General features: G+C 50.9%; 3 protein-coding genes and 1 non-coding gene across 6 annotated transcripts in view; 1 reads left to right on the forward strand and 3 right to left on the reverse strand.

The window, feature by feature from the left end:
- The window catches only part of LOC139175949 (asialoglycoprotein receptor 1-like), a 579,489-nt gene that overhangs the window by 474,028 nt on the left and 81,446 nt on the right, over positions 1-24,015 (forward strand). The window lies entirely within an intron of this gene.
- Positions 1,789-11,695, reverse strand: EIF4A1 (eukaryotic translation initiation factor 4A1). 2 transcript variants are annotated; one of them, XM_070726627.1, is made up of 11 exons: positions 11,618-11,695; positions 10,813-10,861; positions 9,370-9,502; positions 8,268-8,407; positions 7,374-7,542; positions 6,129-6,238; positions 4,999-5,142; positions 4,420-4,557; positions 4,205-4,294; positions 3,003-3,082; positions 1,789-2,884 (listed from the first exon to the last, which is right to left on the reverse strand). In XM_070726627.1, the coding sequence occupies exons 1-11, from the start codon at positions 11,638-11,640 to the stop codon at positions 2,740-2,742; spliced, it is 1,221 nt and encodes a 406-aa protein (XP_070582728.1). In that variant the 5' UTR covers positions 11,641-11,695; the 3' UTR covers positions 1,789-2,739. The 2 variants fall into 2 exon arrangements, with proteins under 2 accessions (XP_070582728.1, XP_070582730.1); XM_070726629.1 differs by lacking the exon at positions 9,370-9,502 and having other exon boundaries at positions 11,618-11,672.
- On the reverse strand, positions 6,332-6,465 carry LOC139155038 (small nucleolar RNA SNORD10). Its single transcript, XR_011557024.1, has one exon. It is a non-coding gene; the product is annotated as a small nucleolar RNA SNORD10 (small nucleolar RNA).
- The window catches only part of SENP3 (SUMO specific peptidase 3), a 43,273-nt gene continuing 35,700 nt past the window's right edge, over positions 16,443-24,015 (reverse strand). For both annotated transcript variants that reach the window (XM_070767344.1, XM_070767343.1), the window contains exons 9-11: positions 20,374-20,457; positions 19,102-19,152; positions 16,443-17,460 (exon numbers count right to left, since the gene is read on the reverse strand). In XM_070767344.1, coding sequence (XP_070623445.1) covers positions 17,350-17,460; positions 19,102-19,152; positions 20,374-20,457 — 246 coding nt within the window. In that variant the 3' untranslated portion in view covers positions 16,443-17,349. The remainder of the gene's footprint in view (positions 17,461-19,101; positions 19,153-20,373; positions 20,458-24,015) is intronic.

The following is a 24,015-nucleotide window of genomic DNA, read 5'->3' on the forward strand; positions in this document are numbered from 1 at the left end:
TATTTTTCATTTGGTTTAAGCTTCCTTTTTAAAATCTTGTGTTATGGTTTTGAGCTGACTGCAGCAGGATCCTGTGGCCACCAAATAAATTTCATTTAACAGTATATAATAAAACGTAGGAAGAATGGCTGCAGGTTTTGGGTTTGGGTAGGCTGTCTGCTGGAACCTCACCCATTTGTGGGCCACACAATATGGACTTTGTAATACCTGCACTATGGTTTTTGTAGTACCACTGTACCGCTTAACTGACAAGAGTTTCCTTGTATTTGAATTAGTCTTCTTTCTTTCTCTTTTAAACTGTTGCTAATTACACTGGTCAACTTAAAAAAAAAAAATCACCAGCAAAGATAATATGTTTTATGGAGTTTGATGTGCTGCTTCCAAAAATATTCTTACTTTTGCTCTTATCACATAAAGTTTCTGCTATAGAAGCATTTTTGCTATTATTTTATTTCTACTTTTTCAATGTATTTGGTAATTAATCTTTTCTTAATGTCACCAGTATACTGTACTGTATTCCCTATACCTTATAATAATGGTGCTGCTCCATGGAAACTACACCTGCTACAGAAAAACTTGAAATCAGAACAATAAATGATTCAGAAAACTACAAGGTCAACTCTGATGATTACAAAAAATATTTTTGGTAGACCATGTTATTTGTGTTACATTCTCAGAGTGAAGCACATAGGCCTCAGTCAAGTCCTCCATTCTGGAGGGAAAAGGGGGGCAGAGAAATATAATAAATAAAATAATAAATAAAATGCTAACTGCTGATTAGCTGGACTGCTGAGTTGTAAACAGTTGCCAAATAAAGAGCTGTTTTTAAACCTCTTCCATTCTAACACCCTGCACAGTGGAGCCACAGGCAGATAGAATTAAACAAATGATAATAGTATAAATTACATTTGCACAAATCTTTTTTCTTTCAAATGGTTGTTCCTTTCCAAAACCTGCATTTATTCAATGCATCAGGTCTTTCTGTCCACATCAAGATCTCATTCTTTGTAGGTTCTCCAAAACAACTGAAGGCAGCAGCAGCCATGGATGGGAACCAAACAAGCAGAGAAGCAACTGGCTAAAAAAATGGTTATAAAATAGAACTGGATAAATGGCAGGAACTGGGGCATAGGAATCACCCACTAACCATCTCAACTGCATGTAAAGAAATTATTGGTAAAAACATTTTCTAGATGTCGTCTTCCACCTTTGAGGTTTTTAATGTCTGCTAAATGTTGCAAATGCCATCAGACATCGGGTTTATATTATCATGTGGACAGGCCCAAAACCAATAAATGTGGACAAAAACATATACACATGGTTGGGGGGGAAAATGATAAAGCAACTAAAGCCAGAAATGTTTTTTCTGGGCATTTTACCAGGCAAGTGAAACACGTTTGGTTTTCCATGTATTGACTGCAGCCAGAATTGCATTTGCACAGCAAGGGAAAACAAAGAGATTCCCTACAACTGAAAATGTGATTTTAAAAAAGATTGTGTAGAAATGGCTAGATTAACACTCACAATTAAAGGAACAGAAGAAATCAGACATTTTTTGACTTGGAACTTATTTTATCAATGGTCACCTGACAAAAGACAGACAGGTGGAAGTGTAGAAAGAGGACCAATGAAGAAGGGAGGTTTGTTAAATGGATAATCAGATACCAGTATAATGATGAGTATGGATGTAATGGACATTGCTGTAGACACCTTGATGATCATTTCTGAAAACTATTTGCACCCAAGACAGTTTCAAAAACGGAAAACAAATGAAAACGGAGCCTTTGGTTTTTGTCTCAAGATCACGTTTATTTTGGTCACTGTAAGTCTCCTTTTGAATAAATAATAGCTATACAAAAGAAAGGTAAAGGTGGCAACACAGATTTTTTTCTCTTTTTTTTTGCTGTATGAAAAGTTATTTTTTTTTCGGTTTTATTTTAAAAAAACGTGATGGGGGGAAAGTCTCGTTCCGAAAGAGAGGAAGGGGGGGGGGGAATAAATCTCATACGTCTTGGCAACATTTTTGTTGTTGTTTTGAATTTTAGACCGAAAAAAAACCATGACCCGTTGAGGTAGGTTTTTGATTCTCAAGTTTCTTTTTGTTTCTCCGGTTTTTTTAGCACCATGATTCTTTGTCAAAAGGTTCCTAAATTTTTAAAAAAAACTACAAAAAATTAAGTTTTTCTTTTTTTAAATTTCCTGGGGAAGGGCCGGGCAGGGGGGAAAAAGCAGCAGCGAGCCGGAGAGGGTCCAGCTCCTCTGAAAACTCTCCATCGGGCCCCTCCCCACCCCAACACACTAAAAAAAAAAGGATACCTCTGCCTTGCAATATAACGGGGGGGGGGGACCGGAAAGGGGGGGGCTGTTGGCGCTACAAAACGAGGACACAAAGGCTCGTGGGGGGAAGAGAGGGGGGAGAAGTTGAACAAGACACAGCCAAACGCCTGGAGAAAAACACGACAAAGATTTTCCGGTTCTGCCTCCAAAACAAAATAAATCCAACTCCCCCCCAAAAGTGACATTTATTCAAAAGGCCAAAATAATAATAATAACAATAGAAAAAAATAATAAACCAACAACGACAAAACCCTCCAAAAAATTAGAAAACCAGAACGAAACGAAAAAAGGCAGGAATGGGAGAATACTGTGCCTCTAACTTTCCGGGAGGGGGAGAGAGCGGGAAGGTCGGGGAAGGGGGTGTCGTGGCACAGAGGCCCCCCCTCTCCCCCCCAAGGCCGCTCAGATGAGGTCGGCCACGTTGAGAGGCATCTCCTCGATGGAGGTGTTGTAGAAAGTCTCAATGTCGCGCAGGGTCCGCTTGTCCTCTTCCGTCACCATGTTGATGGCCACGCCTTTCCTGCCAAAGCGTCCACCTCGGCCGATCCTGGGGGTGGGGTGGGGGGGATAGGAAAGGACAGTTGAGAGCAGGTAGAAAGGACGGCAGGGACACGACCCCCTCCCTCCACTGCCCACCCCCCTCTTCCTCAAGACCTTCCACTGACCGGTGGATGTAGTTCTCGCGGTTGGTGGGGAGATCGTAGTTGATGACCAGGGAAACTTGCTGGACGTCAATGCCTCGGGCCTGCAGGGGGAAAAAGAGGTGGCTGCTTTCAACAGGAGCCCTGGCCCTTCCCCAGGCCCTTCCCCAGTTAGCCCTTAGATTCTCTTGACTTGGATGTCTCCATGATGGGTCTGGGGTCTCCCCATATACATACATAATATACATATATATACACAGTGGTCCCCCGATTATCGCGAGGGTTCCGTTCCAGGACCCCTCACGATGATCGGTTTTTCGCGAAGTAGCGGTGCGGAAGTAAAAACACCATCTGCGCATGCGCAGATGGTGTTTTTACTTCCGCCGCAGCAGCGAGGAGCCAAAGATTGGGGTTTCCCCGCCGCCCACGCAAACTCCTCGCTGCTGCCGCACCCGCCGCTTGTCTTGTCTGCCCGCCGCTTGTCCGCCGCCTGCCTGCCCGCGCACCCACCGCTCGCCCGCACCGTTCGCTTGCGCCGCTTCCCAGCTGAGTCCTGAAGCCAGACGGCAAAGGCGAACTTCCGCGTTTGGCTTCGGGACTCAGCTGGGAAGCGGCGCTGGGGTCTTACTGGCCACCCACGCAAAGGGGAAACCCCGGCTCCTCGCTGATGCCCGCCGCTCGCCCTCCCGCCAGCAAGAGGGGGAAGACCCAGGGAAGCCGCCCAGCAGCTGATCTGCCCGGGGAACGCAAACCCCACCATCTACGCATGCGTGGCCATAGAAAAAAGGGGCGCGCATGCGCAGATGGTGTTTTTACTTCCGGGTGGAAAAATCGCGATATAGCGATTAGCAACGATCGAGAGTGCGAAACTCGGGGGATCACTGTATATATATATATATGAGAAAACTACAAGTCTGGATGGGAGACACTCGAGAAAAGCTAAAGAGGGTGGGAGGGAGAGTAGAGGGGCGGAAGAAAGTTAAGAAAAGGGCAAAACAAGGGGAGGATTCCTGATAAAAACGTGTAGTTATGTTTCTGCCTGTGAGCTGCTACATAGTGACCGGGAACCTCAGGGGGGGCCAGCCGTGGAGTCGAGCAGCCCCTTCGCACCGTTCCTCTGCCCAGGATCTACAATCCGCCATTGGCACCACACCGGCCAGGCGGAGAGGGAGTCTGGGGGGGGAGAGGTGGGGGGGGAGGAGGGAAAGCCCCCCCCCGACACTTACCAGCAAGTCGGTAGTGATGAGGACCCGGCTGGATCCGGAGCGGAACTCTCGCATGATGACGTCACGCTCCTTCTGGTCCATGTCCCCGTGCTGGGTGGGCAACAAAGAGACCCAAAGGAGGTCACTCCCCTCCTCGCCAGAGTTGCCAGCCAGCGCAAGGCCAAACTACTCCCGGCTCTCTCCAGGCCTCCCCCCCTTCCTGGTGCTCCACCCACCATGGCTGAGACGGTGAAGTCCCGGGCGTGCATCTTCTCCGTCAGCCAGTCCACCTTCCTCCGGGTGTTGATGAAGATGACCGCCTGGGTGATGGTCAAGGTCTCGTAGAGGTCACAGAGGGTGTCCAGCTTCCATTCCTTGGGGAGGGAGAGTGGAGGGAAGAGAATGAGTAGCTGTGGGGTCCCCTGGTGGCTCTTCTGAAGCTCCGGCAGGCGTCTCGTGGCCCAAGTGGGGAAGAACCTCGTCAGTGCAGCAGGTAATTTATCAAATTTAATTGCCAGGCAGCAGAAGGCAACGTCTCTCCAAGGAAAGGTCAAGAGGGCATCAAGGTGCCCCAATGGACGTTCCACACAAGTAGGGCCAAGGCAGCGTGTGTTTTTAGGGGAGGGGGCTGCATTTTTCTTCTTTGGCCTTTGAACAAATCTAGAATTTTGCAGCACTCCCCCTCCCCAAAGGGGGAAGAGGTCTGGCTCAAGTGGCTTTTGCGCAGCCCAGCCGGAAGCTCTTGAAATAACCACAATGCGAAGAGGTTGCCCCCCCAACGCCAATCAAGCCCCCCCATCGCCCCCCACACTCACCTCTCTCTCCACGTTAATGTAGAATTGCCGGATCCCCTCCAGGGTCAGCTCTTCCTTCTTCACCAGGATCCGGATGGGGTCCCTCATGAACTTCTTCGTCACCTCCAGCACGTCCATCGGCATGGTGGCAGACAGGAGGACCACCTGGGGGGGGGGAAAAGGGGGGGACATTAGCTCCTTCCATGCTTTACATGAACCCCCTTAACCCCCACCCCCTCTGCCTTCTGAAAATGCTGCCCACGTTCACCCTATAGCAAGAGGTCTCCAGCTCCCAAAGTCCAGAAAGGTCTGAGACTGGGAGTTGAGGTCCATAAAGGCAGCCAATCCCTGCTCTACACACCGCCTCCTGCTTGAGCCTCTCGTGCCCCCTCTCCAACTCTTAGGGCTGGGTTGGCAACATGAACTGGGGCTGGCAAAGACCCCTCAAAAGGGGCCCTGGGGGGTTTGTCGTCTGGGAAGAATGGAAGACCCACCACTCTGTCATCAACCTCAGGAGTTTTGCTTGGGATGCGTCTCATCAGCTGGAGAATCCTGGGACTCTAAGGGGGCTCTAAAGCTGCTGAGGTTGGAAGGGGGCTGCTCTAGAAGGGGGGGGGACCAAAGTCGGCTCCTCTGTGATTCGTGGGCCAGTCATGCCAGCTCAGGAATTCTGGGAGTTGAAGTCCACATGTCACAGAAGAGCCAACCTGGCCGACACCTGCTATAGCAACAGCATTTTAGACTCATGTGCCGCTTCAAAGGGTCAGCCCCTTTGCCCCCCAACAGTCTGGGTCCTCATTGGCCCCCCCCCTCAGAAGGAGGGAAGGCCGAGCCAGCCCTGGATTTGGTGAGGATTGATCTGCAGACGTAGCCTGCAGTACTGTGCAGTGGTTACAGTGCAGCACTGCAGGCTCCTTCCGCTAACTGCAATTCAGCAGTTCAAATCTCACCACCGCTCAGGGCCGACTCAGCCTTCCGTCCTTCCCAGGTGGGTCAAATGAGGACCCAGACTGTTGGGGGCAAGAGGCTGATTCTGTAAAGAACTACGAAGTCTAAATGTTGTTGCCACCAAGAAGCCAACCCCTGTGGGGAAGGGAAGGGCCGGACCGGCACGGCACAGGGTGACCCTCTCCGGACACGGACTCACTCACCTGTGTGTTGCCACTCAGCTTCTGGAATATGTCATAAATCTGGTCCTTGAAGCCTCGGCTCAACATTTCATCGGCTTCGTCCAGCACAAACATCTTGATGAACTTGGGTGCTGTGGAAAAGAAGGGAGGGAAGAAGCTCAGGCAACGGATTGGCAGGGAAGGGAGGGAGGAGGAGGCCGGAGAGCTGCTGGTCTCAGCTGGACGTTATCCAGGTCTGATCACTTTCCCTCTGGCCACCCGGGGATTCCTCTCCCCCGCCCAGCAGAACGCAGGCCAGAGGGGGAAAACCGGGGCACAGGGGGGTCAGATGACACGCATGGGGAAATCATCACGGAACAGCAGCGGAGGAGAGGGGGCGGCCCAGACCCTCCGTGGGGTCAACCTCTTCAGTGGGGACCCCCCCACCGCCCCTTTGTGGAGGAAGAAAGCGCTTCACTGGGAGCCGAGTGAACTACAGGGGGCCCTGTTCGCTTACTGACTGTTTGAACCTATGACAGCCCTGAAAAAAGTGACCTGACTTATGACCCCTTGGAACACCAAGTGACACCAAGTATTTATGAGGGAGAGCCCCAGTGTGTGAGTGACCTGACCCTCTCTTCTGGGGGAAGTCAGGTTCTCTTAACTTGGGTCACTATTTATTTAGATCTCTACCCTGCCCTTATCCACAGACTTGGGGCAGATCAAATACAATACAAAATGTGTAGAAATCTTAATATTACACATCTAAAGATTTTTAAAACCCCATTAAGTTAAAAAAAACACCACCACCACCACCCACATCCATCCAACTTATTTAACCCTTCGTGGCCGGAGTTAGCGCTCACCACTGACTTTATCAACTGCAGAAAATTCACTTAAATGCCTCAGTTATAGCCAAAAATCCTCTTTTTTTCCAGGGGGGAAGGGACACTCAGCCCCATTGTGGCCATTAACTCAAGGACTACCTGCACCATAGTGCACAGCCAGAGCTGAAAAAATCAGCCACCAACATCGCAAACCTCCGCTTTTACCTCCCGTCACTCACAGTCCCTTCCCCCCCAATGTCCCAATAAATTCAAAGGTCACTCTGGATGCCCTTTCAAGCCTTCCTGCCCCCCACCCCCAGGCCAAACCTTCCCAGAAGGCAAGTGAGACCCTCTCACGAATGAGAATAAGTCTTCTTGGGAAAATGTGCAGCCCAAGGCAATGGCTGTGTGTGTGTGTGTGTGTGCGCGCACTCAGTGGAGCTGCCAAGTGTGTACTCACACAGGTATCTTCTGTTCAGCATGTCGAACACGCGCCCGGGGGTCCCCACAATGATATGGGGCGCTTCCATCTGCAGCTTCTGAACTTCGGCCCGGACGTTGGTGCCCCCTATGCAGGCGTGGCAGGAGGCCCCCATGTAGTCCCCGAGAGCCATGACCACCTTCTGGATCTGCCAGGAGGAAGAGGAAGAGGAGGGTGAGAGTGCCCTCAGGGATTGGAGGGGAGGGAGGGAGTGGCCCCCTCACCTGTTTCCCCAGCATGAACCAGCCACCAGCCACTGGGAGAGACGCTGGGCTGGGATGAATGAGGAAGGCGCTTGCTCTCCCCCTGCCAGATGTAAGAAGCCGCCACGGGCAGAGCCGCCTCTTTGCCCAGTTAGCAGGGGGGCATTTGTGCATGATTCAAGGAATGAGAGAGGGGGGCAGGCGGAAAAGGGAAGGAAAGAAAAGGAAGGAAGCAGCAGAGAAGAGAAACAGAGAGAACAGAATAGGATTCTTTATTGGCCAGGTGTGACTTGGCACATGAGGAATTTGTCTTGGTGCAGAGGTTCTCAGTGTCCATAAAAGAAAAAGAGACACTTGTCAAGAAAGACAAACAAGAAAGAACGAAAGGGAGGAAAGAAAAACAGAGAAACGGAGAGAGAAACTAAGAGGGAAAGACACAGAGAAAGGAAGGAGGAACAGGAGAAAGGGGGAAAGAGAAAGGGGCTGGGAGGGAAGGACAAAGAAAGGGGAGGAGGGAGGAAGAAAAAGAAGAGAGAGGGGCAGGGAGGAAGGAGACAAAAGGACACAGGGAGATGGAAAATAAAAGGGAAGGAAGGAAAGAGAAAGAAGGGAGGGAAGAGAAAAGAGGGATAGAGGGAGGAAGAAACAGTGAAGGAGGAGAGAGCCCCACCTGCTGAGCCAGCTCCCTAGTCGGGGCCAGCACCAGGGCCTGGGTGGCTTTCAGGTCCAGCTCCACCTGCTGCAGGATGGAGATGGCAAAGGTGGCGGTCTTCCCAGTGCCAGACTGGGCTTGGGCGATCACATCGTAGCCTGGGGAGGAAAAAGAAGGAAAGAGGGGGGGTTTGTTCAGAGCTCATGCCACCCCCACCCCACCCCCGCTGGGCCTTTCAGAGCCACATTGCCCCAAAGGTTCTCGTCTCCGTTGTCTCCCCAGCATGAACCAGTGAGCAGCCATTGAGAGGGGCCCCGCTGCCCTGGGATGAATGGGGGTCGTTCCTGTCCCCCTGGTAGATGTAAGAGGGCAGCCACTGGGAGAGGCGCCTCTTTGCCCATTAGCAGGGGGAATGGGGGGGGCAGAGAAACCCAGCCCAATGAGTGTGACTCTGCTTGGGGCCTGCACAACGGAGGCCCTTCTCAGTTCAACCCTGAGCAACGTAACCTCTCTTCCGCCCTTAGGACAGATTCAAACCCCAGAGCAGAAAGGAAGATGAGTAACACCACCAGCGCTAGAAGGGGCTGTGGTTTCCTTGTGGAAAAAAGCCTGTAAATTTCACACTAGGTGGCATTGATGACGTTCCCTAGTTGGGTTGTGAAATGTCTGCCAGAAAATCAACCAAGCTCACATAACAAGGACCCCTTCGTGTGTGAACCCCGACCTACAAATATTCTCTTTTATTGGTAAGAGCCGGGGTGGCACAGTAGCTAGAGTGCAGCCCTGCAGAGCTACTCCAGCTAACTGCCAGCTGTAGTTCAGCAGTTCAAATCCCCCCATTGGCTCCAGGTTGGCTCAGCCTTCCGTATTCCCGAGGGGGGGGGTTTGTCAAATGAGGACCCAGATGGTTGGGGGCAAAAGGCTAACTCTGGGAACTGCTTAGAGGGGGCTGCGAGAGCACTACGGAAGCTGTGTATAGGTCTAAATGCTATGGCTATAATCAAGCTTGTATTTCTATCCTTGGGTCAGGATGTGTATTGTTAGGCAACACCTATTGTCCCCAAGTGCCAAAGGGCGCCCTACAAGCTGCTTATCCTCGGAGGTCTTTATCTAGGCTCACCCTTGATACAAGGGAGAATGGCTCGCTGTTGGATAGCAGAAGGCTTCTCGAAACCATAAGCGTAGATTCCTCGCAGGAGGGACTCCGACAGGTTCATATCGTCAAAGCTGTCAACAATCTCGTTCCAGTTGCTCTGCGGGAAGGACAGAGGATCAGCCTCGACACCCCAGGAACCCCTATTCTCCACCCCTGCAAACTCCCCACTACAACTCCTAAGCAGAAAACTGGGTGCAAAGCCTCCTGGGGCCTATAGGCTCAGGCTTTCTGCCACCCACTAAGTGGCGTGAATCTATGGGTCCCCACCCCTGCTACATCAATTCCTAATCAGGGGGGAGAGGGGCCATTCTTTGGAGAGGTGGAAAACAATCCTTCACAGGAACTAACAATCCGTGACAAGCTTCTTGCCACCTCCAAGGGGGGTGAAATCATGCAGCCCCCCCGCTTTCCTACTATACCAATTCCTGGGGGGGGGGCTCCCTATCTTGGGGTGGGAACCCCTTCAGCAGAATCCTTGGCCTGAGCCAGGCTTCCTGCCACCCCAAGTTGGATGAAACTGAACCCTCCCCAAATATTAGACCAATTCTAAGTAGAGGACAAGCTATGTGTGCTGAAATGGGGTGGGGGGGGGGGGGAAGGAGACAACAAGCAACCCTTTGGGAGTGGGATTACAACCCTTCAGTTTGGGCCAAATGGGGCGAAAGTATGGGATCATCCATTAGTCCAATTTCAGGGGACAAGGCACATGCGTGTGTGTCACTCACAGGAACTAGAACTCCATGAGTTTCTCAGGCTTCCTGGCACCCCCAAGTGGGGTGAAACTATGGGACCCCACTTTGCTCCAATTTTAAGGGACAAGGCATATGTGTGAATGTTCCACAGGAACTAGATCGGAATGGGACCACCACGTAAGGCCAATTTTAGGGGAGAAGGTACGTGTGTCTCATTCACAGCAACTTAAACCCCATTAGTGCGCCAGGCTTCCTGTCACTCTAAAGCGGGTTGAAACCAAGGGTCCCCTTCTCCTATTAAACCAACTTGCAAGTTGGGCGGGGGGGGGGGGGCTTCTTGACACCTCTGCAAGTGGGGTGAAACTAGACTCCATTAGCCCAATTTTAGGGAACAAGGCGTATGTGAGTCATTCACAGAAACTAGAACCACAAGAGTGGTCAAGGCTTCCCAAACGAACTGGACTCTCGAGCTTTGGCCAGGCTTCCTGGCCCCCTTAAGCTGCAAGTATCATCTATGAGTTGGACGTCTTGAGGAAGTCCTCGGCTTACGACCACGCCTGAAAACCGGAGTTCCCCCCGCCCCTCACGTCCCCTACTGCCCCAAACCCTTTCGAAGGGATTAAAAGAATGCCAGGCCTGGGCAAAGGGATTTCTCTGCCCCCCGCCCCCCCTTCAAGGTCTCTACGTAAAGGGAAGGGAGGGGCTCCATGCTCACCTCGATGACGCCGTCGGGGTCCATACCGTCGGGTCCATTGTCTCGGGAACTGCAAGAGAGGGAGGGGGGAGAGTCAAGAGATTTGGGAAAGGGGGGTGGGGAACCTGCGTGCGCCGCCCCGCCGGCCAGGCGCCTCCCCCGCCCACGTGCGCTTCCGCCTTCTCCTTTTAAGGCCGCTTCGCCCCGCCTCCGCCTCGCTGACGTCACGCGGCCCCGCAAAGTTCCCGGATGCGCCGCGCCAGGACAATGGGCGGCCGGGAACGCGGACGCGCCCGCCCCTCCCGCCTAGCCCCCTTTCTTCCGCGATATGTTGGGGTAGAGAAAATGGGGGGGAGCAAGGTCCGAGAAGGGGGGGGGGAAGGGGGGTAAGGATAAAGAGAGATTGGGCGAAACCAAGAGGAAGAAAGGGGAATAGCTTCCCATTTTCCCCGCTCGAGAAGGCAAGCGTGGTTCGGGGTGGAAAAAAACCGTCCGCACTTAAGAGAAAAAAAAGGATTGGCGATTATCCGCGGTCCAGGCCGCGGAATAGCCGGTTTTTTAAAAAAAATAAAATAAAAAATACACCCCCCCCGGGAGAGAGAAATGGTTTGGCCCGCAGGCCGCGCGCGCAAGCATGGGGGCCGCGAGGGAGAAACCAACGCCTCCGCAGGGGTGATATAGAGAGACGGCCTGCGGAAAGGCCGCGTGCGGAGGACCTGGAGTATTGGCCGGATGGCTAAAGCCGGGCCGCGAAGGGTCGGTTGAGGGAAGGAATGAAGTCAGGCGGGCGGCGCGGCCTAAGAAGGAGGCCTCGGGGCTCACTCACCGGCTCTCTTGACTCGCAGACATTCTGTGGAAAAAGGTCCTGGCCCCGCCCGCCTCGCGCCTCCTTATAACCGCTGCCGGGGCTCCGCCCACTGGCCCGCCGGCCATTGGCCCTGGCAAGGCGGACCGCCCCGCCTCCCCGCTCCTTTCATTGGCCCGGCGCCCAGCTATCTCCCTGACCGGTTTCTCTTCCCATTGGCTCGGACGCCTCTTGCTTCCTCGGGCGAGCGATCCCGGCCGTCGCTCGTCACACCGGCGGGCGCTGATTGGGGGAAAGGCGGCCGCGGTGACGTCAAGGGAGGCAGAACCCCGGGTTCACATTGGCCAGGACGCGCGTCCGTTAAGCCCGCTTGCGCAAGACTCGGGCTGGCCAATGGCGGTCGTCGGAAGGACAGGAGGCGGGCCTTTGAGGCCCGGGCAAAGGCGCACGTGGCGCGACCGGTGGCGGCGGAAGCTTCCGGGCCGGGCTTTGTGCATCGGACGGGTGGCACAGAAAGACAGGGGGAGACGCCCTCCGCAGTACACGGCGGGCAGAGCCACGCCTCGTTCCCCTGGCTTCCGATCTCTGGGACCCCCGGGCCTACTCAGGCCCATCGGGGTAGGCCAAGTAGGCCCTTCTAAGACACGTGGACTCCAACTCCCAGGATTCCTGGGGCCCATCGTGATCGCTCAGGGATTCTGGGGTTTGAAGTCCACGTGCCTCAGAAGGGCCGACTTGGCCTATCTCGGGGCCTACCTCGATCCCACTGGGCCTCCTGTGCCTGTGTGATTTGTGTACGTATCTAACACATTTCTGTGAATAATGAAAAGGGAGACTAGTATAGATCTATTTCAAGCTATTTTGCTCGAGTATCCTGCTGCTTTGAGTGTATTGGTTGCTGGTTGGTTTCCAGACACAATTCAAAGTGTTAGTTATGACCTACAAAGCCCTACATGGCATCGGGCCAGAATTCCTTTTGCCGCATGAGTCCCAGCCACAGTCGGCCTTCTCCAGGTCCTGCCAACTAGACAATGTCGCTTGGCGGGGCCTAGGGGAAGAGCCTTTTCTGTGGGGGCCCCAGCCCTCTGGAATCAGCTCCCCCTGGAGATTCACAATGCCCCCCACCCCCTTTGCCTTCCATAAGAGTCTTAAGGCTCATGCCAGGCTTGGGGTCATTAGGTCTCAGCCCCCCGGCCAATGAAATGAGATATAGGTTGTATGATTGAACTGGTATGATTGTTTTTAAATATTGGATTCTTAGATTGTAATTTTAAATTTGATTTGATGTTGTGCTGCATTGTTGCATTATATGCTGTTAGCCGCCCCAAGTCCTCAGAGAAGGGCGGCATGCAAATCTAATTAATAACAATAATATACAAAGCAGCATGAAGCCTAATGATGGCGAATGTGATTTCGCCGATATGTCAACATATTACACAGGAAAAAACCGGAACTCACAACAATCTACACATATACAGTATATAGATAAGGTGTTTTTTTCCCTGGTACAAGCTGGGGTGGCAAACCCGTGGTCTAAAGCAGTGTTTCCCAACCTTGGCCACTTGAAGATATCTGGACTTCAACTCCCAGAATTCCCCAGCCAGCGAATTCTGGGAGTTGAAGTTCAAATATCTTCAAGTTGCCAAGGTTGGGAGACACTGGTCTAGAGGTTAAAAGCTACTCCCTTACAAGCAGACTCCCCAGGTTCAAATCCTGGTAAAGGTATGGCTAGCTAATGAGAAAAATAGCTTGAAATAGATCTGTACTAGTCTCCCTTCCTTTTTATTATCAGCAAAAGTATGTTATACGCATATTTGTATGTGTGATTTGGTATGTATGTATATGCGTGTGTGTATGGCTTCTATGCCGCCCTTCTCGAAGTGACTCAGTATACACATATGCAAAAATACACACACACACAGATTAAGGATCGAAAGGGACCCTGTAGGTCACCTAGTCCAACATACACATCCATCCACCCACACCCACATAGCAGCCCTCTGGCCTCCAGCTAAGCCCCATCCCCATCTCTGCTGATGTTGTGGGACCCCCACTAAAAGGGGAGAGTGGCCGAGGGTGCTGGGATGCAGCTCCAGGGGGCCCAGCCTGGTGCCCCTTCGGCACCCAATAGGGACTTCGTGCCTCGTGCCAATAAAGTTTATTAAATAAACCTCCAGCTCGGTGGGACATCCCGAGGAAGTCCTCAGCTTACGACCACAACCGAGCCCAACGTTTTTGTCGCTAAGCGAACACTTGAAGTTTCATCCCCGTCTCACAGCCTGCCTTGCCACGGTGGTTAAGTGGACTACCGCAGCGGTTCCTAAAGCCGGTCGTTAAGCGAATCTGGCTCCCCCCCACCGGAGAGCACACCAGGGGAATCCCAAGAACATAGTGACCGTCATTAAGAGGAGTCAGTGGCCAAGAGCCTGAACTGTGACCCTGGGGGATGCTGCCCCCAGTCTCAAAATACTGAAAAACTGCTACAGGCCTCCTGCTGCAGTTCTGTGTTTTAACTCCAAAGGGCCACTAAGTAAACCACTGTAAGTCCAGGACTACACCTAGGGATCACCGATAGAAACATAGAAGATTGATGGCAGATAAAGACCTCCTGGTCCATCTCGTCTGCCCTTATACTAGTTCCTGTATTTTATCTTAGGATGGATATATGTTTATCCCAGGCATGTTTAAATTCAGTTACTGTGGATTTACCAACCACGTCTGCTGGAAGTTTGTTCCAAGCATCTACTACTCTTTCAGTAAAATAATATTTTCTCACGTTGCTTTTGATCTTTCCCCCAACTAACTTCAGATTGTGTCCCCTTGTTCTTGTGTTCACTTTCCTATTAAAAACACTTCCCTCCTGAGCCTTATTTAACCCTTTAACATATTTAAATGTTTCGATCATGTCCCCCCTTTTCCTTCTGTCCTCCAGACTATACAGATTGAGTTCATTAAGTCTTTCCTGATACGCTTTATGCTTAAGACCTTCCACCATTCTTGTAGCCCGTCTTTGGACCCGTTCAATTTTGTCAATATCTTTTTGTAGGTGAGGTCTCCAGAACTGAACATAGTATTCCAAATGGGGTCTCACCAGTGCTCTACACAGCGGGATCACAATCTCCCTCTTCCTGCTTGTTATACCTCTAGCTATGCAGCCAAGCATTCTACCTGCTTTCCCTACTGCTGGACTGCACTGCTCACCCATTTTGAGACTGTCAGAAATCACGACCCCTAAATCCTTCTCTTCTGAAGTTTTTCCTAACACAGAACTGCCAATACAATACTCAGATTGAGGATTCCTTTTCCCCGATTGGAGCACAAAAGCGGCTTTTCTCAAAATGGGGCGATGGGGCAGCCTCTCTTGTGGCAAATTCTAATTTATCTATTAACCTAATTTATACGTTGCCCAACTCTTCAAGCACTCTTTGAAAGGAAACTGACCATTGTCATTTTTCTTCCACAGTGACCATTCGCATTTTACAACCAGCAGTGAAAACAAAAACTCGGGAGCAATTTTTCATGGTTTGCAAACCTCCGAAGCATTCCCAGGGTCAAACTCTGGGATCAACTAGCTGGTATTGATGGTCACAGTGACCCAGTGTCACGCGATCCCGTTTTGTGACCAGAGCGAAGTTAATAGGGAAAACCGGATTCGCTTAACGGCCAGGTCACTTGCTTTTATCAAGCGTGGCTGTCCACTTGACAAAGACAGTGGTCAAGAAAGGTGATAAAATGGGGTGAAGGCTCGCTTAAGGAATTGTCCGGCTTACCGACAGGAAACTTTGGGGTTCAATTTTGTGGTTGCAAGTCAAGGACCTCAGGCATTTGAGTCCGACAGGAGGTTGGACAGCTTATAAATGTAACTAAATTAAAATTAAATATCTTAAGGGGCTGCCCCAAATAGAGGAGGGGGTCCACCTATTCTCTGATGCCCCAGAAGGAGGGACGAAGAGAAACAACCAATGGAGGAGAGAAGCAACCTGGAATAAAGGAGGAATTTCCTAACCCTGAAGACAATGAACCAGTGGAACAGTCTGCCACTGGAAGTTGTGACTGCTCCAACACTGGAGGTTTTTTTTAAACATGAGACTGGACAGCTATTTGTCTGAAGTGGAATTTGTCAAGAGTCGGAGTGGTTAGAGTGCACCACTGCAGGCTCCTTCAGCTGACTGCTAGCTGTAGTTCAGCAGTTCGAATCTCCCCACCGGCTCCAGGTTGACTCAGCCTTCCCTCCTTCCCAGGTGGGTCAAATGAGGCCCCAGATTGTTGGGGGCTATTGCTATAAAGCACAGAAGCCCACAAACACACAAACACGTGGGCATAAACACACACCCACGGACACAGAAGCACACAAATACAAACAAGCCCACAAACAAACCCACATAAACAGAGCCATACACCCACAAGCACACAAGCCCAAAGGCATACACACAAGCCCACAACACACCCACAAGCACAAGCAGACACGCAAAACACAGAAGCCCACAAACACCCAAGCACATACCCACAAGCAGACACACAAAGCACACAAACACAAGCACATATCCAGAAGCACAGAAACAATACAAGCACGCACACAAAGAGCCGGGGTGGCGCAGTGGTTAGAGCACAGCACTGCCGGCTCCTTCAGCTGACTGCCAGCTGTAGTTCAGCGGTTCAAATCTCACCACCGGCTCCAGGTTGACTCAGCCTTCCATCCTTCCGAGGGGGGGGTGTGTGTCAGGTGAGAACCCAGATTGTTGGGGGGCAAATATGCTGAGTCTGTGAACTGCTGGAAAAACACTAGGAAGCGGCACATGGGTCTAAGCGCTGTCGCTCTTGCTATCACAAGTCCACTTGGCTTGAATGGTGTCTCCAAAGAACAATTTTTATTACCCACAATGGCAGCCATTGTATAAAAAAAAATTTCTCACTTTTCAGTTAATCTCGGCCCAAGTGTAGAAACCTCGCCCCCACCCCACCCCCCTGCTGGCTGACCCCAGCGCAGCCCTCTCCCCTCTTTTTCCAACGCCTTCCCCTTTTTGTCAGGGGGGGGCGAGGGGGGGGAAAGCAAAAATACAATATGAACTAACATCGTGAAACCCTGGGAGAGACTGACATCGCCTGGGATGGGGTGGTACGTGTGTGTATGTGCCACAGGGGGTCTCCCGTTGCCCCAACCTCTTCTTCCGGTCTTGAGTTCAGGATTCCCCACCCTGTTTCTTGGAATCTGCAGGGAGCCCCCGCAGAGAGCCAGGTGGGGGGGCCATCTTGGCCACACCCACCCGATGCCAACAGACCCCACCCACCCTTTCACCCCCTCGATTTGAGTGAAATGCCACTCTGTGCCCAGGTTTCAAGTAGGAACAAAGAACCCAAACAGAATTACAAGAAAGAACGAAAGAGAAAGAGAGAGAGAGAGAGAGAGAGAGAGAGAAAGAAAGAAAGAAAGAAAGAAAGAAAGAAAGAAAGAAAGAAAGAAAGAAAGAAAGAAAGAAAGAAAGGGTCAGGGCATAATTTGGGTTAAAAAAACAGATCCCCCCCCCTCGGTTGATCAAACCTTGAACAGTCTCCTTGTCTCTGGCTGAAACCCGGGGAGATTGTGGTTTGCCCCCCCGCCCCCACCTCTGTCCGGATGAAGAGGCGATCCTGGCCTGCGGCTGCTCCGGTCCAAGGATGATGGGGCTAGCGGCGTCCCGAGGTGGGGAGGGGGACGGAGGGAAGGGGGAAGAGGAGAGGGGGCGCGGGGTGGTCCGGCCGCGAAGGTGGGGCCGTCACGCCAGGAGTTTGCAGTGGCACAGCTCCTTGTACATCTGTCGGCGGAGTTTCGGCATGTCCTGCTGTGTGAAAGTGAAGGGCAGGCCCAGGGCCAGGAATTTGGAATACTGTGGGAAGAGAAACAGAAAAAATAAATTATATATATTCGACACAAAAATATGTAACCCTTCCCTGGTGCAGAGCTGAAGGGATTGGATACTGTAGCCTAGAGGATAATTCTTTGCCTTACAAGGCAACGGTTGCAGGTTCAAGTCCCAGTGGGTATGGCTAGCTGATGAGGCCAAAATAAGGCCAAAATAGATCTATCCTAGTCTCCCTTAATTTTCGGAGCCGATCGAAGATCAATAAGAGAGAATTATATGTAGCTCAGGGTTGAAATGGGGGCTCTTTTTCAATCAAATCAAATCACATCACATCACATCAAATCTTTGGTGCTCTCTGAACCGTTGAAACAGATTGATAATTGAGAACTGCAGAGGAAGCAGTTTTAACTTACTTGTATATATATATGGAAATTTATTTTATCTATTATTTACTTATTGATTGGATTTATGTGTCGCCCCTCTCCGAAGACTTGGGGGCAGTTTACAACATATAGTACAGCATCAAGGTTTTGTCTAAAATCTGTATTTTAATAGGATAGCCTAGAGAAAAGGAGGGCCATGGGGGACATGATAGCAGTCTACAGGTACTTGAGGGTTTGCCACAGAAGGAGAGAGAGGTCACTCTATTCTCCAGGGCACCAGAGGGCCAGACGAGGAACAACGGATGGAAGCTGACCAAGGAGAGATTCAACCTGGAAATAAGGAAGAACTTCCTAACGGTCAGAGCGATCAACTGGTGGAACAGAGGTAGCCTGCGGAGGTTGTGAGCTCCTCAACTCTGGACATTTTCAAGAGGAGATTGGACTGCTATTTGGCTGGGGTGCTGTAGGATTCCTGCTCAGGCAGGGGGTGGACTTGATGACCTGCATGGCCCCTTTCAACTCTAACAATAAATAAGTAAATAAATAAATGTCTTTTAAAAAATGTTTATAATCAATAAAAACTATTTGTTAAATTTTTTTCGGTGCTCTCTGAGTTGGGTGGGGGTTGGTTTTGGGGGGTATTTTTTTGGCAGACGTTTCACGACCCAACTGGGGAGCGTCATCAAGGCTGGAAGGGGGGAAGGGTTATGGAAAGGAGGAGGAGGAAGAGGACAACGACAGTGGGGTCCTCGGGGGCTTGTCTGAACTTGGTGGGGTTTTCCTGCCAAACGTTTCATGAGCTAAAAAAAATGCACTTCGCACTGAGCTCGTTCCCTAGTTAGGCCACGAAAAGTCTTCAAGTTCAGAGAGTCTCCCCCCCCCCGGAGGGATCCCCCCGCCCCCCCCCGCCTTCCGAAAGAGCTTAAAAACTCATCTTTGCCGCCAGGCCTGGAGCCTTTAGATCTTCCTCCCTGACACACAAGGAATGTTTCCTCGTATGATTGTTGAATGAATGGTAAATGATGGGGGTTTTTTAAATCAGAATTTTAAGGATTGTTTTTTAATATATTATTCATTGGATTGTTCATTACTGCAGATGCTGTGAGCCGCCTGAGTCCTCGGAGAGGGGAGGCATAAAAATCCAATTAAATCTAAATCCCTCTTCTTCCCCCTCCCCTTCAGGAGCCCGGAAGCCCCCTTTTCCATCAGACTTGGGTTTCATACACCCCCCCCGCCCCCAAAGAGCCAGCCCCCCCCCCTTTTCCAAGCTGGTAACTCTCACCTGCAGGACGAAGGCGCCACAATCACTGTCGTTGTTTTGTCGGGCGATGTTCTGGGGCGGGAGAAAAAAAGGAAAAAGTGGGGTGTCAGGGCAGGCCGGGGGGGGGGGGGAGATAGCAGGAGGTCCGCAGCCCACAAGGTTCCCATGCTTTTGAGAAGGATAGTCAGCCCCCTTTCCTCAACCTGGACACCCATCCTGCGTGTTTCACACCTGCCAAACCGCCCCACCTGACATCCCTGAGCACAATTCTCGCCTCTGCTCCCCCCCCCCCAGAGCGATCACTTCCGCCCAGCGGCAGGGGGGGGGGTGTCTGGCACCTTCTATTCTTTTACAGCTATCAAGGTAGATTTTTTGGGGTGGTGGTGGTGAAAAGGACTGGGTTTATGGATCCACCCTAAATTAAAAGGTCAGTTTGATCCAATGGTTGCGGTGTAAGCCTAAAACCCAGGAGATGGTGAGTTATAATTCTGCCTTAGGCATGAAAGCCAATTGGGTGACTCTGGGCCAATCCCCAGGAGATGGGGAGTTCTAGTCCTGTTTGAGGGATGACACTCAGCTGGGGGACTTTGGGCTAATTACCAGGGAACAGGGAGTTCTAGTCCCACCTTAGGCATGAAAGACAAACGAGTGATTTAATGCCAATCCCCAGGAGACGGGGAATTCTAGTCCCTGCTTAGGCATGAAAGCCGAATGGGAGACTTAGTGCCAATCACCAGGAGACGGTGAGTTCTAGTCCTGTTTGAGGGATGACACTGAGCTGGGGGACTTTGAGCCAATCCCCAGGAGACGGTGAATTTTAATCACCAGGAGATGGGGAGTTCTAGTCTTAGGCATGAAAGCTAGCTAAGTGACTGGGAGTTCTAGTCCCACCTTACGCATGAAAGCCGAATAGGTGACTCTGTGCCAATGCCGAGGAGACGGTGAGTTCTAGTCCCACCTTAGGCACAAAAGCCAGCTGGGTGACTTTGGGCCAATCCCCAGGAGCCGGGGAGTTCTAGTGCTCCGATGCCTGACACACCACCCACCCTTCATGAGGCCAGGCACCTACTGCGTGGAGGGAGGCCACGGGAAGATGGGGGGACAGTGCCTGCTGCCCTGCCACCCAAAGAAGCCAGAGGAGGGAGGGAGGGGGTGGGTGCAGAAGAGACCCCAGCCGTCTGCAGCTGAAGAGCCTCCTGGCTCGGGGAGAGGAACCCGAAGGAGAGCCCAGTCCCTTGGAGCCCCCCCCCCTCTAGCTCCCACCCACCCCAGTGCCTGGGAAGAGACACCCACCATCTGGAAAACCCCTCTCCAGCCCTCTCGGAAGTTGGGACAATTCTTCTTATCCGCTTCGGCTTGCAGGTACCTGCAGATGTGCTATTGGGTGGGTGGGTGGGTGGGGAGGAAGAAGAGGGGGGAGGCACGTTAGACGGCAGTGGCAGGCACCCCATTGCCATCCCACAACTTATTCTTCGTAATATTTTTTTTTACTTCATTCAAAGTTAAAATCCTCTCCCTCACCCTCCGAAAAATTCCATTCCAACAAAGCAATCGAGATATTTTAGCCTCCCTAATTTTTCGAAGTCCGCCTTTTAATACTAAGAGAAAATTTACATTCAAACTCAAAAGTTAACCCGTCACTCAAACCAGAAATGTTTCCTTTTAGGGATTCTACCAGAGTACTTTAATAAAGGAGAAATATATTGAACTGTACACATTGTGACTGCAGCTAGAACGGCATATGCTCAAAACTGGGAGTTGAATAGGATACCAAGTGAGAGAGAAATTTTAAGGGAAATTTTAGAATGTGGAGAAACGAATAAGCTGACTTTGAGACTTAAGGGCAAAGAAGCGTGTGACTATTATAAAGTCTGGGGAAGATTTTATGAATGGATGGAAATTAAAAACAATTAAAATTGAAAGCTATTTTTTGAAGGAACATAAATGAGGCAACACAGGTGAGAATAGCTCAATTAGAGAGAAGTGATAATCTTATGATAAATTTGTGTTTAGAACAAAACTAAAAAGAAGGCTGGAATAAGCGAACTCCAACAGACTTTAACAGATATGGGCATATTATTTATATAAGAGGATGGATATTGAATTCTAGCTTGTGCTCTTACAAATACAAATTTTGTAAATGAGTTGATTTTTAAAGGTTCAGAGATGGAAGAGAGGATGGTCAGAAAGGAAAACAGGGTAGTTTAGACTGTCTGACGTAAGAAGAGAATGTTACATATTAATATCTTTAGGCACGGATGCTGGGTTTCTTTTATATCACGTATGTTTTATTTTATTTTGGACAAAAAATTAAAAAAAATATAACCCCTCCCCCTAAAAAAACCCAACATTATCCATTCATTTATATAAACGGAACAGAACACTCATCGTTCTTAACTGATTATATAAGTCCCGTTCTAAACAATTAACACTCTCCTCAGAGAAAACTAGAGGGTGATGGTAATAATAAAGAAAGAAAAACAAATCAGAGGGACGAAAAAAGGAAAAGAGAAAACTTACTCTAAAATTTCAACTCCTACTCATCCATTTATTTATTTGTTTGTTTGTTTATTTATTTTTATTTTATTTATTCAATTTTTATGCCGCCCTTCTCCTTAGACTCAGGGTGGCTTACAACATGTTAGCAATAGCACTTTCTTAACAGAGCCCCCAGCCTATGGCCCCCACAATCCGGGTCCTCATTTGGCCCACCTCGGAAGGATGGAAGGCTGAGTCAACGTGGAGCCAGTGATGAGATTTGAACTGCTGACCTACAGATCTACCGTCAGCTTCAGTGGCCTGCAGTACAGCACTCTATTTTTTTATTTTTTTATTTTATTATTTGGATTTGTATGCCGCCCCTCTCCGAAGACTCGGGGCGGCTCACAACAAGTGAAAAACAATCCAATACAATCCAATTAATTAAAATATTACAAGTTTAAGAGAATCCCCAATACTAACATACACACATACAAGCATACCATATATAACTTCAACGTGCCCAGGGGGAGATATTTAGTTTCCCCATGCCTGACGGCAAAGGTGGGTTTTGAGGAGTTTACGGAAGGCAGGAAGAGTAGGGGCAGTTCTGATCTCCGGGGGGAGTTGGTTCCAGAGGGCCGGTGCCGCCACAGAGAAGGCTCTCCCCCTGGGGCCCGCCAACCGGCATTGTTTAGTTGACGGGACCCGGAGGAGGCCCACTCTGTGGGACCGAATCGGTCGCTGGGATTCGTGCGGCAGAAGGCGGTCTCGGAGATATTCTGGTCCAGTGCCATGAAGGGCTTTAAAGGTCATAACCAACACTTTGAATTGTGACCGGAAACTGATCGGCAGCCAATGCAGACTGCGGAGTGATGGTGAAACATGGGCATACCTGGGTAAGCCCATGACTGCTCTCGCAGCTGCATTCTGCACGATCTGAAGTTTCCGAACACTTTTCAAAGGTAGCCCCATGTAGAGAGCATTACAGTAGTCGAGCCTCGAGGTGATGAGGGCGTGAGTGACTGTGAGTAATGAGTCCCGGTCCAGATAGGGCCGCAACTGGTGCACCAGGCGAACCTGGGCAAACGCCCCCCTCGCCACAGCCGAAAGGTGGTTCTCTAATGTCAGCTGTGGATCGAGGAGGACGCCCAAGTTGCGGACCCTCTCTGAGGGGGTCAATGATTCCCCCCCCAGGGTAATGGACGGACAGATGGGATTGTCCTTGGGAGGCAAAACCCACAGCCACTCCGTCTTATCCGGGTTGAGCTTGAGTCTGTTGACACCCATCCAGGCCCCAACAGCCTCCAGGCACCGGCACATCACTTCCGCCGCTTCGTTGACTGGGCATGGGGTGGAGATGTAAAGCTGGGTATCATCGGCATATTGATGATACCTCACCCCATGTCCTTGGATGATCTCACCCAGCGGTTTCATGTAGATGTTAAATAGCAAGGGGGAGAGGACCGACCCCTGGGGTACTCCACAAGGGAGAGACCTCGGAGTCGACCTCTGACCCCCCACTAACACCGACTGCGACCGGCCAGAGAGGTAGGAGGAGAACCACTGAAGAACAGTGCCTCCCACCCCCAACCCCTCCAACCGGTGCAGAAGGATACCATGGTCGATGGTATCGAAAGCCGCTGAGAGATCGAGGAGCACCAGGACAGAGGATAAACCCCTGTCCCGGGCCCGCCAGAGATCATCCATCAACGCGACCAAAGCGGTTTCCGTGCTGTAACCGGGCCTGAAGCCCGACTGCTGGGGACCTAGATAATCGGCTTCTTCCAAGGACCGCTGGAGCTGGAGTGCCACCACCTTCTCGACAACCTTCCCCATGAAGGGAAGGTTGGAGACTGGACGATAGTTGTTAAGTACTGCTGGGTCCAGGGAAGGCTTCTTGAGGAGGGGGCGCACAAGCGCTTCTTTATAGAGTGATGGAAAAACTCCCCTCCCCAAGGAAGCGTTGGTAATCTCCTGGGCCCAGCTCCGTGTCACCTCCCTGCTGGCCGAGACCAACCAGGAGGGACACGGATCCAGTAAACAGGTGGCGGAACTCACAGCTCCAATGGCCTTGTCCACTTCATCAGGTGTCACCAAGTCAAACTCCTCCCAGACAGATGGACAAAGACGTTTAGCCCCAGTCACCTCGACTGACTCGTTGTCAGCCGACTCTGTTTTACAATTGGAGTCGAGGTCGGCCCGGATCTGAGCGACTTTATCAGCGAAAAACGTGTTAAACTCCTCGGCACTACTCTGCAAGGGCTCCCCAACTCCCCCCTGATTAAGAAGGGAGCGGGTCACCCTAAACAGAGCGGCCGGGCGGGATTCCGCTGATGCAATCAAGGCGGCATGGTACGCGCATCTTGCCGCCTTGAGCGCCACTTTGTAAGTCTTAATAAAAGCTCTTACAAGTGTTCGATCAGATTCAGACCTACTCTTCCTCCATCGCTTCTC

The sequence above is a fragment of the Erythrolamprus reginae genome, chromosome Z (genome assembly GCF_031021105.1).
Source record: "Erythrolamprus reginae isolate rEryReg1 chromosome Z, rEryReg1.hap1, whole genome shotgun sequence".
NCBI lineage: Eukaryota > Metazoa > Chordata > Lepidosauria > Squamata > Dipsadidae > Erythrolamprus > Erythrolamprus reginae.